This window comes from Mustela putorius, unplaced genomic scaffold (assembly GCF_011764305.1).
Source record: "Mustela putorius furo isolate JIRA1106 unplaced genomic scaffold, ASM1176430v1.1 tig00003863_pilon_pilon_pilon, whole genome shotgun sequence".
NCBI lineage: Eukaryota > Metazoa > Chordata > Mammalia > Carnivora > Mustelidae > Mustela > Mustela putorius.
This window is the reverse complement of record NW_025422015.1, coordinates 6,031,490-6,048,113: the sequence shown is the minus strand read 5'-3', so window position 1 is coordinate 6,048,113 and position 16,624 is coordinate 6,031,490. Positions and strand designations below refer to the sequence as shown.

The 16,624-nt window shown below is 36.8% G+C and overlaps 1 protein-coding gene across 2 annotated transcripts in view; it reads left to right on the top strand.

Annotated features, from left to right (window-relative positions):
* Positions 1-16,624, top strand: part of PCMT1 (protein-L-isoaspartate (D-aspartate) O-methyltransferase) — a 44,600-nt gene that overhangs the window by 26,879 nt on the left and 1,097 nt on the right. The window contains exons 5-7 of one of the 2 annotated variants that reach the window (XM_004752781.3): positions 1,483-1,603; positions 3,921-4,006; positions 9,323-9,492. In XM_004752781.3, coding sequence (XP_004752838.1) covers positions 1,483-1,603; positions 3,921-4,006; positions 9,323-9,492 — 377 coding nt within the window. Of the gene's footprint in view, positions 1-1,482; positions 1,604-3,920; positions 4,007-9,322; positions 9,540-16,624 lie in introns of both variants that reach the window. The other variant, XM_004752782.3, reaches the window with a different exon arrangement.

The window sequence follows — 16,624 nt, the reverse complement described above, 5'->3', positions numbered from 1 at the left end:
CAATTTGATTATTACGAAAAATCTTGTCCCTGAAGGCTAGATAGGAAGATTCTGGTCTAGTTAGGTTGGGATTTATGGATGATGCATCTTTTAGAATCCATTTAGCTTACTGTACCTATTTAACTGGCAGACCACCAGCATGTAAGCTCCAGGGAGGGTGGGAATTTTACTTGATTTTTTTTTTTCCCGTTGATGTATCCTAAGCATCCAGAACAGTGCTTGTTACATAAGACGACTCAGGTATTTCTTTTCAGTTGTCTTACTTGTTTTGTAAAAGTTAAGCTCCCTAATGGAATGTCAAGTTTTTAAATTTTTTTGTTTTTTAGGATTTTATTTATTTGAGAGAGAGTGTGCGCTGGAAAAGAACACAAGAGAGATAGCATGAGCAGGGGGAGGGGCAGAGAGAGGGAGAGCCAAGCAGGGAGCCCAACACAAGACTCTGTCCCAGGACCCAGAGATCATGACCTGAGCAGAAGGCAAATGCTTAACCAACTGAGCCACCCAGGCACCCCAGGATTTTCTTTATGCTTAGATACAGTATTAATGACATGTTCTTGATATTTGATGTATTTATGGTTTTAGAGAAAAATTCACCTCTTAAAAATCATTAAATTTCTCAGTTACCTTTTTAAAAGTAGTGTTAATGTCTTTCACATATTTACGATGTGCTAGTGAGTGTTCTAAGTGCTTTTCATGTATTCTTTTATTTAAGTCTCACATCATTTAAGAAGTATGTACCCTTTTCCTCATCATTTTACAGCTGAGGAACCTGATTCATAGAATAACTTGCCAAGGTTGTACAGTTGTAAGTGATGAAGGTTAGATGTGAACCCAGGTTGTCTGACTGCAGAGTCTTTATATTTTGTTAAATTTATCTTACAATTTATATTTATACTTGGGACCTTTTTATATTTTTATGTATTTTATATTTTCCACATATGGCAATAGAATCGGGTATAGAAATCTCTATACAATTTTTTATGTAACATTTTAATGTTTAAACTCACACTTTTAGATGGAATTGAATTAAAAATGATTTTACCAACTACCATTTAATATTAGTTAAATGCAGTTTAAGTATTTAATGTTAATTTATTATGCACTTATTATTAAGCTTTAATATTTAATATTAATAATAAGCATTTAATATTTGTCAGTTATTAGTTAATCAGTTAAGTCTTATTTCAGGGTATGGGGTTTAAAAATGAGAACTCAGAGAAAGGATTTTTTTTTTTTAGTATTGCAAGTTTTTGTACCTCCATCTCCTTAATTACTGAGATGTAATTATCCATTTGAGGGTTATAACTGAAAAAGTTGTATTTGGTAAATGCAGTAAACTGAGTGACAATCTAATTGGTGGCTTGAGCTGTTTATCTTCATTTCTCATTGCAGAATGTGACTTTAGGTGAGGAGACACTTTAATGACATTTCAGAAAGACAAATTTAGGCCAGTGAGCTATTGAATTATTCCCTCATTTCCAGGTTGGCTCTAGTGGAAAAGTCATAGGAATTGACCACATTAAAGAACTAGTAGATGACTCAATAAATAATGTCAGAAAGGACGATCCAATGCTTTTGTCTTCAGGGAGAGTGCAACTCGTTGGTGAGTATCAGAAAACTTTGAAAATTTCCTCTCTGGAGGATTTTTGTTTTCAGAAGATCCCATGCAAGCTAAATAATACTCAAGCTAGTTTTTGCTTTTTTTATTTTTAAACATTCACTTTTAAGTACTAGGTGAGGAAAACAGTTATAGTAAAATATTATGCTGGCTGTACCTTGACCACGGTGGTGATATGACTGTTAACCATTTCAGAAAATGCTCATGTTTTGAATTCTTTATTCATTGCTTTTGAAGAATAGCAAAGTAGCAAGTGTCCATTATGAAAAATTTAAAGTGCAGAAATATGTAAAGTAAAAAAGAAACCCCTTCTTTTCCATCTTAAGTTTTGTAGACATAAATATACATATGAAAAAATATACATATACACAGTTTCTTTTTAATTGGCTCATACATTCGTAGTTTGCTTTTTTCAGCAGTATACAGTGAACATATTTCCATGTGAGCACACTGTACTATTATGAGAAGTAGCAAGCATTAAAACATGCAGAGAGCATAAATGCGAAGCTTAGCAAAAATACCTGCTTCATCATCACACTGATCTAGAAAGGGGAACAGCATTGTAGCTGGGATGTCCCCTGCTTGCTTTTCTCTCCTCAGAACTCTTTCCCTTCAGGAGAAGTACTAACCAGCATCATTACTTTTATGTATTTACTACTTAGTTGCACATCCATAAATGATGCTCAATTTAATTTTGAGCATTAGATAAACAGAATCATACAGTATATATTCTATGATGAATGACTTCTTTCATTCACTATGTTTGTAAGATTCACCCATCTTTTTTGTATAATTAATTTTTATTGTTTGCTATATAACATCTTACTATAAGGACATTACCAAAATGTGTTTGTTTTTTCTACTGTAGATGGATATTTTGGGTTGTTTTTAATTTGGGGATATTCAGAGTACTGCTGTGAACATACGAGGACAGAGGTCCAAATGTGTATGTACACTCATGAGACAAGCATTCATTTGGGTAGAGCATTATTGCAGGTTCATAGGGTAACCATACACATTGCAAAACTTTTTAAAAGTGATTGAACCAATTTGCATTCCCATCAGCAATGTATCATTGTTTTTAGTGCTCTTTGTTTTATCAACACTCGGTATTGCTAGATTTTTCTTTTTACCCACTTAGTGAGTGTATAGTAGTAAGTCTTTGTGATTTTAATTTTGTATTTTCCTCCCAACTGGTGAGGTCAAACACTGTTTCATATGCTTGACCATTTGGATATCTTCCTTTGTGAAATATCTTATTCAGATACTGAGTTGTTTATATTTTTCTTTGATATGAAGGACCTCTACAGATTAGCCCTTTATTTATACATATTAAATCTTTTCTTTCACTCTGCAGCATGCCTTTTCACTCATATTGGTGCTTCTTGATTAATAGAAATACTTAATATTTTATTTTTTTAAGATTTTGTTTATTTTTTTATTTGAGAGAGTGCATGCTCAAGTGGGGGGAGGGGCAGAGGGAGAAGCAGATTCCCTGCTGAGCAGTAAGCCCAATGCAGGGCTCCATCTGAGGACCCTGGGATCATGATGCTTAATGGGCTGAGCCACCTAAGCACTCCAATAGAAATTTTAATGTATCAGACTTAATAGCATTTTCTGTGTCATTTTTAAAAAAAAATTAATTTATTTATTTTAGAGCAAGAGAGTGAGCATGAGTAGGAGGGACAGGGGGAGAGGAAGACAGAATCTGAAGCACGCTTCTGTTGAGTGCCGAGCCCCAAATCGGGCCCCACCTCATGACCCTAAGATCACGACCTGACCTAACACCAAAAGTCAGATGCTTAACCAACTATGCCTCCTAGGCTCCCCTTCTGTGTCTTCTTTAAGGCTACTCTAAAATCAGGACACCAGGGTGACTCAGTCGGTGAAGCATCTGCCTTCAGCTCAGTTCATGATCCCAGGGTACTGGGATCAGGTCCCACATCGGGCTGCTTCTCCCTCTGCCTGCCACTATCCCTGTTTGTGTTCTCTCTCTCTCTGACAAATAAATGAATAAAAATCATTTAAAAAAAGACTATAAAATCATGAAGCTATGTCCCTGTCTTATTTTGCAGAGGCATTATTTTAGCTTTTCCCATTTAGATCTTTGATCTCTCTGACATTGATTTTTGTGCATGTAAGAGATAGAGATTCAAGTATATATTTTTTCCACATGAATATCCAGTTGTCCCTGCATCATTTATTAGAAGTTTCTCTTTGCTCTGCTTTAAGCCTCCTGTAATTGTTCACACTGGGTAGTTCTTTCTGAACAGATTTTAAAGCATAATTTTTTTTCTTTCAGTGGGGGATGGAAGAATGGGGTACGCCGAAGAAGCCCCTTATGATGCTATTCATGTAGGAGCTGCAGCGCCAGTTGTGCCGCAGGCAGTGAGTTGGGTCTTTTCCTGTGTTTCTGTGCTTGGGTCAACTATAGCTGTGAAAGACTTAAGAGAAATGACTTCTAGATGATCAAGACATAATTAGACTTTTATGTCATACATTTTAATTACGCTTAGTAGGCAGTTTTTTTCTTATGCAAAGAGTTGTATAAATGACTTGGAAAATTACTAAATTGTAGTTCGTGGCTGTCTTACTTGAAATTGCATTTGATCCATCTAAGAACTAGTATGCCAGTGGAGTTAGGAAAATCCATCTGGAGTTCCAGATACGATAATCACTTGGTGTTTTATGAAGTACCAGAATGTGCAAGATTGCTAAGTGCATGAGTGAAACCAGGAGGTATTTGTCATACATTTTAGCCTCACAAAGCTTATATTCTGGAAGAAATGTGTTGTACATATTACAGGGAAATTAATGCAATGATAGTGTATCATTGCATTAATATATAATATATGCATAGCACATAATATATATTGAAGGGAAAAGAAACCTCGTACTGTCATAAGTTCAAGTGAGGGAGAGAACTTCATGTGAACAGTTAAGGGAATAATCTACATACATGGTCTAAGGAGACTACATACAGTGGAATTAGAACTGAATCTGAAAGAATAGTAGGGTTTGCATAGTTACAGCGAGAGGGACGTCTATTCCAGTATTGTATGCTACATAGTCAAGAAAATATTTAAGTACAAAATTGGTTTTTGTTTTGTTTTGTTTTGTTTGTTTGTTTTAAATTTTAGAGAGAAAGTGCGACAAGCAGGGAGGAGGATGCGGGGAAACTCAGGCAGACTCTGAGTTGTGTGCAGAGCCCAACTTGGGGCTTAATCCCAGGACCCTAAGATCGTGACCTGAGTCTAAGTCAAGAGTCGAATATTTAACTGACTAAGCCACCTAGGCACCCCCAATCTTGGTTTTCTATTTCAGGAAGACTGATGACCTTCTGTCAGCCCTTAATAATCCCTGGTTAAGTTCACTGAGTTCTTCAGTTCTATGGTGTCTGGAGTTTTCCACCATTCTGGAGTGGATGACTAGGGGCTAAGAGTGACACTTCTGCCCAGTCTCGGCCACTTCCCAGTCTGGAAGGGTTCTTATTTGTATGTTTAGATCAGTTAATGAGAAGCTGAAAGTTAGAGAACTTGTTCTGGTTATTGACTGAATGATTTTGAGAAAATTACTTATTTTCTCTGGTCCTGTTACCTTTTGCTGTTGTTTGTTTCCTTTTTAAAACTAAACCAGTGGTTTTATTTTATTTTTTATTTTTTAAAAAGATTTTATTTATTTATTTATTTGACAGAGAAGTCTCAAGTAGGCAGAGAGGCAGGCAGAGAGAGAGGGGGACGCAGGCTCACGGCTGAGCAGCGAGTCTGATGCTGGGCTTGATCCCAGGACCCTGAGATCATGATCTGAGCCGAAGGCAGAGGCTTAACCCACTGAGCCACCTAGGCCTCCCATAAACTGGTGGTTTTAACACATTTTAATTGAAGGGTTGATATGCTGCAAAGGGAATGCCTGACTGGCTCAGTAAAGCTTGCAAATCTTGATCTTGGGGTCATGAGTTTGAGCCCCAGGTGTGAAGGAGTTTACTTAAAATTAAAAACATATATGCTATAGAAAGATGTACAAGTTATAAATGAATAGCTCAGTGAATGTTCACATATGACACATGGTCTGTAGGTTTTTAACTTTTTTTTCCTTTTAATGCAGCTTAATAGGAACAGTTAATACGTGAAATAGAACTGTATTTAAATGAAGGGGCTTGACTGCAGAGCTTATTTTCCCTGTTAAGTCCCTGAGATGATCTCGAAGGGCATTTCTGGCTTTAGCTCGATACGAATTTAAAGATTTATTTATTTATTTTAGAGAGAGAAAGAGTATGCGTGCAGGAGGTGGGGCAAAGGGAGAGGGAGAGAAGCAGACGCCCCACTGACCCCACTGACCTGCTAAACACCGAGCCCAACTCTGGGCTTGATCTCACAACCCTGAGCTCATGACCTGAGCTGAAATCAAGAGTCAGATGCCTAACGGACTGAGCCACCCAGGCATCCCTAACTCAGTATGAATTTAAATGTTTATAATAGCACTTGGAAGTATTGTAGGGGTCTTTAATACCTGATTAAAGAGAGACATGCTAAAAATAAATAAATAAATAGAGACAGGCTGAAGGGAAGACCTCTCAGTTTTAGGATAACATAAAGATGTTTATGCTTCCTTTTATATATCACCTCAAAACAACGAGAAAAGCAGGAAACAGAAGCTCCATGTTTCATTATCTTAGAGATTATACCTGCACTCCTGAACCCTGTGGTGTATGCAGATGGAAGTGGGTGGAGCAGTAACTGAATTGGGAGGGTGGAGGAAGTTGGGCCAAAGAGGCTGCAGAGGGGGTTATTGAAGAAGCAATTTGCTCCGCACAACTTGGAAAGAGCTTAGAAATCGGAGGCATGAAGATCTTGGAAGTCAGAGATGAAGTGTGGATCTGATAAGAGGGGCTGCTGCTTGAAATTCTCTATGAGAAAAATTAGTGCTAAACCTTAAACCCTAAGTAAGAAAATTTCCAAGAACCAAAGGCCATGATTCTATAGTTTGAGTATCCAGTATGATGAATTTTTTCTAAAAAGAGAGGGAAAAAAAAAAAAACCATAATATCACCATAAAACTGTAGAGTGATAAAGAAAAGATTCTACAACAAATCATAGTCTGTTAAGGATTGGTAATCAGAAAGGCATCAGACTGCAGCAGCATTAGAATCAACAAGTCAGAGGAACAAACCCTCACAATTCTCAGCTGAAAATTATTTCCAGCCTTGAATTCTGTACCCACACATATTGTCAAATACATAAAATATAGTTTTAGATTTGCAAATCTCAGTCTCTCTCTTTTAAAATACTCTATGCAGGGCACCTGGGTGGCTCAGTTGGTTAAGCAACTGCCTTCGGCTCAGGTCATGATCCTGGAGTCTCAGGATCAAGTCCCACATCAGGCCCTCTGCTCATCAGGGAGCCGGCTTCTCCCTCTGCCCCTCGCCCCTTTCATGTTCGCTCTCTCTTCCTCAAATAAATAAAATCTTAAAAAGAATAAAATAAAATACTCCATGCACTGTTTCAGAATACTTCTAAAGGAATTGTTTTAATGCCAAAAAATGAGGGGGGAATAGGGACGCCTGGGTGGTTCAGTCATTAGGCATTTGCCTCCGACTCAGGTCATGATCCCAGGATCCTGGTATTGAGCCCCACATTGGCCTCCCTGCTCAGGGGCAAGAAGCCGACTTCTCCCTTTCCCACTCCCCCTGCTTGTGTTCCCTCTCTTGCTGTGTCCCTCTCTGTCAAATAAATAAATAAAATCTTTTCTAAAAATGAGGGAGGAGAGAGATGGTAGGGAAAACCAGAAAGAGCAAGCCCTGGCCTCTGGGCAAGTTGAACAGCTGGCTCAGGAGAGAGATGATGAAGAGTCCCCAGCGTCAGAAGGGACCTTTCCTGATGAGAGCTATGCAGTGGGGCTGGGGATTAACCAGCCCAGATTTGGAACTGGAGGAGGAAGGCACTTGAAGCTACCAAAGAACAACAGAACACTAATTAGGGGCCCCGCATCGAGCTTCTCCTCCCTCCTTCACTGTTCCCCCTGCTTGTGTACTCTTTCTCTCTCTCTGTTTCTGTCAAGTAAGTAAATAAATAAACAAATAAAATCTTAGGGGAAAAAAACACTAATTAGATAGGTTTGACTGTGAAGATCTTATTGAGAAGTTGTTGGAGGGTACAAATATTTAGAAAAAGTTACCCAAAAAATTGAGTGAAAAAAGAAAAAGCTGCATTTTTTTTAAAGTTTATTCATTTTTCTTTTAAAGTAATCTCTGCACCCAGTGTGGGGCTCAAACTCACAGCCCCAAGATCAAGAGTTGTGCTCTTCTAATGAGCCAGCTAGGCACCCCAAAAGAGCTTTAGTTTCTAAGTGCAGGATAAACAATTGTTGTCTAAGAAAGGAAACAGACATTGGATACCTCTTGGCTCAGCTGCAAATTATGTTTACAGTCATAATTGAAAGTGGTTTTAAAAAATTATGATATTGGTTGGATTGAGGAAAGGAGAAAGGAGAAATAAGAGCTCAGGCCTCACCTAGCGTATAATTTGAAATAACATAAAGACTACAGAATGGTGACTGTAGGTAACAACACTGTATTGTGTATTTGACAGTTGCTGAGTGAGTAGGTCTTGAAAGTTCTCTTCATCACAAAGAAAAAATTGTAACTATCTGTGGTGATGGTTGTTAATTAAAGTTGTGGTAATCATTTTGCGGTATATACATATTATTAAACCATATAACATAACGTTATATGTCAGTTATATTTTAATGAAAAAGATGAAAGGCATGCTTTAGAAATAATCACTACAAAAAAGTAAATACTGATGATCCAGCCAAAAGCATTTAAAATATTTAAAATGACTGGATTTAGGGGGCAAGTCTCCTTCATTTTATCGTAAACCTTGACATTTAGAGAAACAACTCAAGGAATACTTGTAAGAATTACTTGAGAAAAAATAAAAATGGGAAAATAAGATAGGCTTGCTGACAACTGAAATTTTCATTGAGGACGCACTTTTATGGGATAATCCCATCCAAAGTAAAGTTTCTCCCTTACAGGGTTTGATAAGTAGTCATTACTAAGGCCATATTCAAATGTTAACATATGACCTGGAAGTTTTCAGACCAGAAGGGCTTGGTTTTTCATTTCATTGTCTTCAGTCTGATGCTGTAGGAACTCCAGCTCCACCTTCCTTTGTCATGGTGCCAGTATTCTTAACTTCATCATAAAACTGAGGTTCCCTTATTTTTTGGTCAGTGATGCCCTAAATTCTACAGTGACAGGATAGGGACTCCTTGCTGATTTTTGCAGTCCCCTGCTCCCTTCTCCGCTCCAGAAAACAAAGATTCAAAACAGGGGTATGGGCATTGAAATGTTCTGCTTTGCCTTTGGTCTTCCGAAGAGGCTAGCTCTACATTATGTGGTTAGCTCATACTGAGCCCTCCAGTTGTACCAAGTACCATGGTAGGTACCAGGCACACAAAGATGAATAACATCACAGTACCTCTTGTCAGAGAACTTGTAGTTTAGTAGAGGATATCTATAGGTAAATGGATAGGTAGTGATTTGAGTAATAGATTTAACAATCAAAGTATGGATATACTAAATGAAGTGCATTTCTGCTTTCTGCTCCCGGACACTGGAAGTTGTTTGTGGTGATGCAAAATGACTCTCAATATAAAATTTGTAACTTGGTGTGCATGTCTTTTTCTTTCCCTTCTTTTCAGCTGATAGACCAGTTAAAGCCTGGTGGGAGATTGATATTGCCAGTTGGTCCCGCAGGTGGAAACCAGATGTTGGAGCAGTACGACAAGCTACAGGACGGCAGTGTCAAAATGAAACCCCTGATGGGAGTGATATACGTGCCTTTAACAGATAAAGAGAAGCAGTGGTCCAGGTGGAAGTGATTTTATCTTCTGCTCTTTCTTCTTCCACACATGCAAGGTGAAGGGTGTGGATTCTAAGACATTAGACCACAAGAGCGCTTTTTTTGGTTGTCACCTTTATGCTATTCCATTTTAACATCAGAAATTCGCTACATTAAAAAATCTAGAAAAATTTTGCATGAGTCTGCCCTTCTTTTGGTTTAACTCATATCTTTGGGAAAGGGGGGTGAGACTTGGTTGGCACAAAGGTGGGGTTTTTTTCCTTTTTTTTTTTTTTTTTTTAAAGAGGCATTTAGCCACAGTTCAGAACTTTCTAAGGATATTTTATTATCAGCTATTCTGTTTCTGTATTCACAAATCATTTTTGTAGCTGCTCTGTGGTCATGGAAACAAAGGCTTTGGTCTGAAGAGAGGGGCCATCCTTTCCTGCCTTGTTCATACCCTGTTGAACCATTGTTACAAAGAAAAAGAAGGGAAAAGATACTCTTGTCCCAGTTTTCAAAGGTGTCAGAATCCCAGAGAGGACATTCTTCCTCTCAGCTTGCTTTGCTTTCTCTCTTTCAATCAGGTTCATTGACATTCCTGTCTAACAACCTGTGCCTGTTTTACATTCAGCTCCTGTTTCAGAGCCGCTATAAGGAATAAACTTCTCGCCAGTCTATAAAACTGGCCAGCCCATTCTGAAGCCACTCGGAGTTCCTGGGGAGGGGAGTGGATTCTGTGAGTGCAAAGCCAGCACAGTGCCCAGGTCTCACAAACCCACCCAAAGGGCCAACAGCATGCAGCATAATCGTCAGCACAGCATGGCTCGTTGTAATGCCTCCTTGTGTTTGATGTCTCAGCATTATCAGAGTATTTTGTCGAAAGCCAAGGTTTCTCTCCTTCCTCTCTCCTCCTCCTGCCTTCCCCTCCCTGTTTCTTCAGTGGGAAGGAGTGAGAACAATAAGTAAGGATGGCACTAGCTAAGACTATTTAAAATTCAGTGTCAAAATAAGAAAGACTTTACAAGTTTCCTTGTTTTAGAATCTTTATTTGACAGAGGTACTTATTTTAAGATAATTATTTTTTTAATAAGTAAAATGATAATTTTGAAGTTTCATAGACTTCTTAATTTTGTTTTTTTGGAAAGAGGAAAGATATCTTTGAGTGAATGTTTAATTGCAAAAATAATAATCTAACTTAGTTTTTCTTTTCACTCTGATTGGCCATTTCTGAGATATCTGACTAGGAATTGCTTTATTCTTCACATAATGTGGATTTAACTATTTTCTTTGAATTCTAACCTGGAACACAGCCGCTTCTTTAAAAAAAAATTAAAAAGCCATGAATCCTGTCAGTTAAAATCATATAGTTATTAACAACTATTACAGCCTTCCTTGACTTTGCTTCTAGTATGGTTTTGTTGTTATATAATTGTATAGTTGCTGTTGTGTAAAAGGGGCAAATATACAGTGAACTTACCAAAATTTCACATCAAGTGAGAGTTCAGATTTTCATTAAGCATTTAAAAGTTTTCTTTTCTTTCTTTTTTTTTTTTAAAGATTTTATTTATTTATTTGACAGACAAAGATCACAAGTAGGCAGAGAGGCAGGCAGGGGTGGGGGGTGGGGGAGCAGGCTCTCCCGAAGAGAGCCCCATGTAGGGCTCTATCCCAGGACCCTGGGATCATGACCCGAGCTGAAGGCAGAGGCTTTAACCCGCTGAGCCACCCAGGTGTCCAAAAAGTTTTCTTTTTATATACAGTGAGTACTAGTATTGAACATTCCCCTGTAGTTTGATGATGAAGGAATTACAATGGTATTTTGTTTTTATAACCAGACGTGGATTTAGCATGAAGCTAATGAAACTTAAGCCTCAGGACCTTCACATGCTAAGGGGCCTTCCCAGCCAGGCTTGTTTTTAGTCCTCCTTTTCCCTTCATGGAGAGGTTCCCCCCCTTCCCAGGTCATAAAAGCTCTAGGTTTCCACAACACCTGTATCCACCCCTTACAAAACTAAACTATTTGTATTAAATTTAGAATAATTTTTAAATTTATGGACAAGTCATTTACCAAACATACTTAGTCATTTACCAAATATTCAAATATTTAAATATATATGCTTGTTTTTCTTTTTGGTTTTCAGCTTTTTAAAAGATTGATCAATTTTACACAATGTATCACTGGAAACTTTTCTCTAGTTGTACCAGGAGGAATTCCAAGTTGTTGTAAAATTTCTGTTGGTTCAGACACATTTTCCTACATCCAAAGATGTAGTGGGTCTTTTTTGTTTTGTTTTAAGTAAGCTCTGTGCCCACTGTGGGGCTTGGACTCATGACCCTGAGATCAAGAGTCGCTTGCTCTACCATTTGGGCCTTCTAGCTATCCCCAAAGCTAATCAATTACTTAATTGTAAATCTCTACATTTAAAGAACATAGGTTTAAAGAATGTACAGGTGGAACAAAATCTGAAAACAAAACTGGAAAAAACAACTGCCACATTAAGTATCTTTGGTATTAAAAGAAATTACTAGAAAATAGGGTGTTTCAAAGGGTAAAGCAACAAGTTACTTAAAATCTAAAGAGACCATTAATATGCTATTTCTTTTTGTATTCTTAGACAGTCAGTCAGGGTCCAGAACAGAGGGTACGCTCAGCTTGGATTTGAAACGATTTTAGTGAAGGATCGTTCAAAGAAATGTGGGAAAGGTTACAGGAATCTGGAAAAGACGTTGACATACCCAGGGACCAGGAACCTACCATGATAGGCTATAAGGGGAGGAAACAATTTTCCTGGAGCTCACTGAGAGCAGGGACTGTACTAGGGCCATGGTTACTTAGCTGAGAATTTGAAACTGACCATTCTTGTGGAACTTACAGTCACATGGGAGATCCCCCCCCCCCCCGCCAAAATCTACAGAAGACAAACAGGCAATTAGAGTGTAGTGTGTTTAGAAGGGAGCAATTGTGTTGAAGCCAGACAGTGAAGTAATCAGAATTATATTTCAGAAAGATGACTTTGGCTGTGGTATAGAGAGTAAATTGGAAGGGGGCAGAATGACTTTTAGAAACAAAATGTGGTTGAAGCAAGGGTGAAATGGTGGTGGCCTGAATTAAAGCAGTGGTAGTAAGGATAGAATGGGGTTGAAAAGAGTCACCCATTTTTTCAGTGCCCAGCCTACATCTGGGAATTACGATCTCAAAAGCTCCTAGTCCGTTTTATTGCCAGGTTAGGTGATCTCTGTTCTTTCAGATTTTCTTAAGGATTAATTTAATAGCGCATCCCATGCTTGCTTCTGGGCCTTCTCTTGCTTCTCACCAGCCTTCCATCCTTCTCTTCCTGAGGAATTCAGAGCTAGTTGCCATGCCCCCTGAGGGTGAGATCTAATCTTTGCTGAGGAGGGGTGGTAGAAACTATGGGGGGGGGGGAATATGCCCCAGTGGGCATGCCGAATTATCATGCCAAATAAAGACCAAAGCCTAAAAGTAGACTTCTATTTCTGTATACTTCGAAAAATGTCACATAATTTTGGTGGAGTCATAAAAGGGGAGACAACATCAGATGTATGAGCCATAGACCTAGAACCTGTAGTATTCTGTTCATGACAATGAATGTGTAGTAGTTGTATTAGTTGTTTTGTAAACTCTTCATATTTTTAAAATTTGTATTATTTTACATAAGTGTATGTACAAATCAATACTTTGTTCATCATCTGGTAAGTTTTTTGTTTTTAATGGTCACAAGAGTCAATGGAATAAGTCCATCTCTGGTTTGTGAAACTGAGTAATGTTTCTGGATTCTCGTTCTGTAAGCGCTTTGGTTATCAATGTCATCTCAAAGTGCCATATGCACATGAAAAACATGTTATGAGTTGGTTGGGCATTTCTAAGATTGACGGGGTAGGTCCTAGGGTATCCAGTTGTTCCTGTGGTCATATAGTTCTAGATTGTCCCTTTTTAATTTCTTTACATATGTTATAGCATTTTGACATTTTGCATCTTAAAGGCAGGGATACATGTTGTTGCTTTTGGAATTCTTTTTATGTCTTTCATAATGCTTTCTATAATTTGCTTTATTATCTCAGAAATTCCATTAAGTAGAACCCATTCATGGATTTTGATTGTTGTTTCTTGGTGGCAACTTCCCGTTTGTTGTTGATAAAGAATATGTAATACTAATGTTAGTAGGTTAGAGTTATTAACCTAATAAGTTATATATAATTGTACATTATATAATAAAATAATATATAGTTATTAACCTAATGAATATGTTTAGCACATATATAATAATGACACTTTCTAGAAATTTAGGACATAATACTTTTTATTGTCGGTGATCTACACATGTAAGTCAGATAATGATAGTTATGTAAAATATGGAATATTAAGTGGAAAAGTAAATGACTTGAAAGTTATATGGATTTTGGAGTATTGGGATGTGACATTTATAAGAAATGTCAAACTTTTGGTTTTCTTTGGCACCCTAAATGTTAAAATTTAGATCTATAGACTTAATTTCTTTTCCTTTTCTTTCTTTTTTTTTAAGTGCTGTACATTTTCTTTGTTTTTAATAATATTGTTTCTGACTACCAAAATAAGACATTTGTAATGTAAAAATTTTTAGAAGTACACAGGATGAAATAAAAATTACCCACAGTCTCAGAACCTAGAGATAACCACTACTAACATTTTGATATATTTTTTACTCTTTTGTCCATAGTTCTTTATATATCTTTTTAATCTTGAGATCATATAGTACCATCATATTATAATCTCCTTTTTCAATTTTATTAAGTGTTATCAACATTGTCACACACTGATAGCTTTCTTACAATATGATTTTCCTCCAGTTTTATTGAGATATAATTGACATAGAATTATATTACTTTTACATGTACAATATAGTGATCTGATATAAGTATATACTACAAGATAATTACCACTTTTTTTTATGGTTTGAGGTCTTACATTCAAGTCTTTAATCCATTTTGAGTTGATTTTTTGTGTGTGTGGTGTTAGATGGCCATCCAGTTCATTCTTTTGCATGTGGCTTTCTAGTTTTCCCAGCACCATTTACTGAAGACACTATCTTTTCCCCACTGTATGTTCTTGGCTCTGTAATTAATTGACTATATATGTGTGGGTTTATTTCTGGGCCCTCTATTCTGTTTCATTGACCCATGTATCTCTTTTTATGGTACTGTCATACTCTTTTGATTATTAGAGTTTTATAATATAGTTTGAAATCAGAAAGAGTGATACCTCCAGCTTTGTTCTTTCTAGAGATTGCTTTGGCTCTTTGGGGCCTTTTATGGTTCTATACAAATTTTAGAGTTGTTCTGTTTCTGTGAAAATGCTGTTGGGATTTTGATGTGGATTACATTGAATCAGTAGATTGCTTTGGGTAGTATGGGAATTTTAAAAGTATTCATTCTTCCAATCCAAAAGCATTGTGTCTTCCATTAATGTCTTATACTTTTCAGTGTACAGATCATTCACCTTGTTTAAATTTATTTTAGGCATTGTATTCTTTTCTGATGCAATTATAAATGGGATTGTTTTCTTAATTTCTCTTTCTGATAGTTCATTATTGGTGTATAGAAACACAACTGAATTCTGTATACTGATTTTGTTTCCTGCAACTTTATTGAATTAGTTTATTCGTTTTGACATTTTTTTTTGTGGTTTTTAGGGTTTTCTATATATAACATGTTGTCTGCAAAAAGAGATAGTTTTACTTCTTTCTTTCCGATTTTGATGCCTTTTATTTCTTTTTCTTGCCTAATTGCTCTGGCTAGGATTTCCAGTGCTATGTTGAATAAAAGTGGCGAGAGTGGGCATCCTTGTCTTGTTCCTGATCTTAGAGGAAAAGCTTTCAGCTTTTCACCACTGAGTATGATGTTAGCTGTGGGCTTATCATATATGGCCTTTATTATGTTGAGGTACGTTTCCTCTCTACCCAGTTTATTGAGAGTTTCTATCCTTTTCCTTTTTAAAAAAATTTTTTTTTAATTGAAGAGGATATTTGGAAATGTTTGTACTGTGCTGTTGGGCAGTAAGGATATTTATTTATAATATCCTTAATGCCTTGCAATAGGCAAGTCAAATATGGTATATTATTTTACAAAAACAACAGTATCTTCAATTCACATTTTTAAAAAGCACAAATGAATTTATGAATAGAGCACTTTGCAAATGAACTCTTTGTAGATTAAATATTTTAATGCTTGCATGAATTTAAGTAAAATCTATTCTATGAGAATTATAGTGCTTAAATTATTTAGAAGAATATATTAAGAGCAACCAGAACTGGTAATTTGTCATTATACAGATAATCCAGTACTCCATGACAGTGGCAGCTTATGGGAGACATGATCTTTAAAATAATTTCTCACACAATTTACAAAATTCAGTTTTTAGAAAGCATATTATCTTACAGTCCCTTAATTCACCACGTACCTGGAAAAATCTTAGTTCTTTATTTACTTTCCCTTCAAACTTATTTTAACTTTTAAACAACTTTTTAATTTTTATTACAGACAGATTGTAAGAATAGTACGAAGACTTCCTGAATCTCTTCATCCAGAGTTGCCAGTTGTTAACATTTTTCCACATACGCTTTCTTGCTCCCTCTTTCTCTTTCTATATACACACAGGTCATATTTTTCCTTGAAATCATTTGAGATTTAGTTTCAAACATCATACTTCTTCACCCCTAAAATTCTTGAGTGTTGAACAATGTTTTTGTCACTCAGTTTATCCTGAAGTATGAAGCTTTTTGGCTCTTTTGGTAGCTTTATTTTTTTACTTTTAACAGCTTTAATGAGGTATAATTTACACGCCATACACTTGCGGCTGCATCCTTCCTTCCTTCCTTCCCTCACTGGCACTGGCTGGTACAGTGCTGCACCAGCTGAGGGAGTGGTTTCCTTTAGAGCTGAGAAACTGCCTTCTGAAATCAGCTGACAGATGCCATCTACACAGGATGCTTTTTCTCCCAGAGTTTGGGTTGAGAATGACCCACTCAGCATTTGTTAGCAGATAGTCTAAGCAAAAGACCACATTTTTTGTCCAGTTTTGTCAATGTAACTATAAAAAGTGATTCCAATTCTAAATACCCATCACCATTTTATGATAAGTAGTGTTAGCAAGATCCTAGGTCTA